General features: G+C 38.9%; 1 protein-coding gene across 1 annotated transcript; it reads left to right on the forward strand.

Moving 5' to 3' along the window:
• Positions 1 to 439: 439 nt before the first annotated feature.
• Positions 440 to 1,373, forward strand: LOC121965879 (receptor-type tyrosine-protein phosphatase kappa; the record flags this gene model as incomplete). Its single annotated transcript, XM_042515995.1, has 2 exons — positions 440 to 589; positions 1,200 to 1,373. Coding segments are annotated over 2 exons (324 nt in total), but the record flags the coding sequence as incomplete, so codon positions are not given.
• Positions 1,374 to 1,720: the final 347 nt, after the last annotated feature.

Below are 1,720 nucleotides of genomic sequence, written 5' to 3' on the forward strand. Positions count from 1 at the left end.
ATTGTAACAAAAACAGTTTGTCATCCATCATAACAGAGAACATTCACAGCTTTTCACTATGGCAGCCTTCAATTCATTCGATTTGTTCACTGAATTGAAACTGCAGTCATTTGCTTGAAAGAAGAAAAAAAAAAACAATTTCCTTTTTTGGACTGACTCACAACTGAAGTAAACCAAAACTCGACAGTCGTCATCTCATCTCATTCACAGCTCCATCTCCCATCAATCATCACTCACTCAAAGTGTCTGCATGCATCTCACTTTCATTTGGCATCACAGCTGCCTGTTGTATCTGTGACACACTGTGTGTGTGTGTGTGTGTGTGTGTGTGTGTGTGTGTGTGTGTGTGTGTGTGTGTTATTGTTTGACAATGTTTTTATCTAGAAGTGAAATGTGTATGTATATAATAATATGCTTGTGTTGAATCATATGTCTTCAGGAGCAGTATATATTCATCCATGATGCCATCCTAGAGGCTTGTCTATGTGGAGAAACAGCCATACCAGTCTGTGAGTTCAAAGCTGCTTTTTATGAGCTGATCCGCATCGACTCGCAGACCAACTCGTCACATCTGAAGGATGAGTTCCAGGTAAACCTAATCTGTATCCTCAACTCTTAAAGTGACACTCCCTCCTAAATCTATCTTAAAGTGCATGTAGCAACGGAGGGCTTACAACACAGAACAAATATCAAAATGTCTGAAGGCATCATAATCCATTTCTCAGCTGTTCAGTGTTTTGCAAACAATCACAGCTTCAACAAAGTTTCTGGTAGAGTTTTGGTCTCTGAATGATTTTTCTGCATCAGTATATTGATCCTCATTTTGGTGAAATGATCAGCTTCTGAATCCACTCCTTTAAAATTCTCACCCCTAAAATGTTACTTAGTTACTCAATTTAAATGTCCATGTTTTAGAATTTGTAGTTCTTTTGCAGTAACATCCATCTTTGAAGCATTTTCTGCTGTCATGGTCAAATATGAGTCTGAACAGAAACTGGATGTAAATTGCAACTTGACTGGTTGGTGGAGACATACAGCTGGCAATGAATTTAGTTGTAACAGGAGTTTAGAATTCATTTTCATCCTAATGGGACTCAACTTTGAATCCTGACTTTGTATGGTAAGGAAGTGCATTTCAGGGACCTAAAGAGTCTGCTTATGCTCTCTCTTACACACTTTTCATCTCTCTCTTTATCCAGACATTAAATTCGGTGACTCCTCAGCCTCAGCCTGAAGACTGCAGCATCGCATTGTTGCCTAGAAACCAAGATAAGAACCGCTTTATGGACGGCCTTCCTCCTGACAGATGCCTTCCCTTCCTCATTACAATAGATGGAGAAAGCAGCAATTACATCAACGCTGCTCTGATGGATGTAAGTGTAGAACACGCTCACATGCACATACAGTGAGGTTGTGTTATTTTCAACACATCGAGCAAGAGTAGTTTGGGACATTTCACACTGTGGAAAGTGTGTAAATAGCCTTTTAGACAGATGTGTTGCTTTTAACACAATTTGAGTGTATGCAGTGTGATAAAGTAAAAGCAAAAACAGTGTGTAATGTTTGTTGTCCCAAACTGCAAACACATAACTGTTGAAAATGATAGACACGTTTAAGAGGTCATACACAAATGATGATTGAAAGAAACACGTGTACACAGATATTCATTAACATTTGTTTATACAGACAACACACACACACACACACACACACACACACA

Source organism: Plectropomus leopardus, unplaced genomic scaffold (genome assembly GCF_008729295.1).
Source record: "Plectropomus leopardus isolate mb unplaced genomic scaffold, YSFRI_Pleo_2.0 unplaced_scaffold22102, whole genome shotgun sequence".
In the NCBI taxonomy this organism is placed as follows: Eukaryota; Metazoa; Chordata; class Actinopteri; order Perciformes; family Serranidae; genus Plectropomus; species Plectropomus leopardus.